General features: G+C 44.9%; 1 protein-coding gene across 1 annotated transcript in view; it reads left to right on the forward strand.

The window, feature by feature from the left end:
* Positions 1-1,399: 1,399 nt before the first annotated feature.
* LOC103799780 (elastase-1-like) overlaps positions 1,400-1,807 on the forward strand; it is a gene marked incomplete at both ends in the record, with an annotated part of 4,348 nt that continues 3,940 nt past the window's right edge. The window contains 2 exon segments of the mRNA XM_009072128.1: positions 1,400-1,503; positions 1,649-1,683. Of these exon segments, the coding sequence (XP_009070376.1) occupies positions 1,400-1,503; positions 1,649-1,683 (139 nt within the window).

Below are 1,807 nucleotides of genomic sequence, written 5' to 3' on the forward strand. Positions count from 1 at the left end.
CTTGGTCCTGGGCAGCCAGCTGTCAGTGGCCCTGCTTGAGCAGTGGGGCTGGACCAGATGACCTGCAGACCCCCAACCTCAACAATTCTGTGACCCTGGGGCCTTTTCCATTCCTCAGGGACAGCCCAGGTTTCTTCCAGCTGCAGCATTCCCCTGTGGCCACAGCCCAGCTCCTTACTGCCTTGCCTGCCACTGAGAGCCAGCATTTTGGGGCAAGCAGCAGAAAACTCATTCCACAGGGAGGAGGGAGCAGAAAAGGGTCCTAAAAAAGGATCAGCATATCCAGCCAAGGTCAGTTTAACATGTCCAGCCTAGGCTGAACAACCTTCAGTGGTCATGCTTCTCCCTGTTCTTTTTACCTAGTGGAGAAAGATCAGTTCAGGTTACACGGAGTAGCAGACAGCTAGACTGACAAATTAATTTCTTACAAAGGATTGCAATGTGTGCATCCATAATTGCTAGTCTGATGTTTGAGCCTGGGTTTGCCCTGCTTTGTTTTTGACTTGATCTGATAGAACTCCGTTGTCCTCTTGAGCCTGGGTTTGCCCTGCTCTGTTTTTGACTTGATCTGATAGAACTCCAAATATATCAGGGTTTTTTCTGCTTCATGGCCCTGTGGGAACCATACAGTCTGAAGGTGTTTGTGTAACCTTGGGCTCTACCTTGAACAGTTCAGGTTTTTTCCACATATAGAACATTTTTGATCAGTTTAATGAGTCATGAGCATAGATAACTCGCATTAATCACAAATTTAGACCCAGCTTCTTACCAGATATTCTAGTATAAAAAGATATTTTCTTGGAAAAAATGCAACCACTTCATTAAAGATGCTTCAGTTTGTGGTTCTTTTTAGTTACCTGGGTAAGTTGCAATTTATCTGAGCTGGGAAAGGATAAATGTCTCAACCTCTAAGTGGTGCAGATTAGGCCTGGGTAAGTTGCAATTTGTCTGAGCTGGGAAAGGATAAACGTCTCAACCTCTAAGTGGTGCAGATTAGAGTATATCAAATTTTTTTCTCTGTAGTTACTGTGCTAGGGCAAGAACTAGTGTGGAAGGGTTTTCCTCTATAGCAGAAGCATTATCTCCATCAGACAGATCTGGAAGTTCTCTGAGGGAGGGGAAATCTACAAATCAAAAGAAAGGAGATGTAGCTTGGTGCACCAGGATGGAGTTGGAGTTTGGGAAACAAGTCAGTTTATATGAAAGCTTTGTATCTTGAAGCCTGTTCATGGTCTTTTTCAATGAAGGAGGTTTTAAAAAAGCCTCCAGGATGGAGAATGATCACAGTGTCACCACGTGGAAGTGTCAGTCACTCCATCCTTCAGACCTAGCTGGCTGTGATGACTGAGGTGCTCTAGGAATTCACATGACAAACTGCTCCCAATTTTTTGTGTGTTAGGGGCAAACTCTGGAAGTCCCCTCAGGGATGCTCTTCAGAAGGAAGTGCTGACAGGACGAGTAACTGGAGGCCATGAAGCCCAACCAAACAGCTGGAAGTGGCAGGTAGTGCTGGTGCATTATACTTGAAAAACCTTATACTGGAAAAAACAGTGAGAAAATGATATCTTCCACTGTTCAAACCCACACACACTGTTTCTGCAGAGGTATAGCATGGCTTGGGTGTAAAATATGTTGTTGTTTCCTCCAGGTATCACTTCAGATTGCCTATCCTAATGACCCAAGGTACTACGCTCACATTTGTGGGGGAACCCTTATCAGCAGCAGATGAGTCATGACTGCAGCCCATTGCTTCAGTGTGTGAGTAGGATTAATAGTGTTAAAACTCCTGTTCTGCTCCTCATTCCTG

The sequence above is a fragment of the Acanthisitta chloris genome, unplaced genomic scaffold, assembly GCF_000695815.1.
Source record: "Acanthisitta chloris isolate BGI_N310 unplaced genomic scaffold, ASM69581v1 scaffold6673, whole genome shotgun sequence".
Lineage (NCBI taxonomy): Eukaryota > Metazoa > Chordata > Aves > Passeriformes > Acanthisittidae > Acanthisitta > Acanthisitta chloris.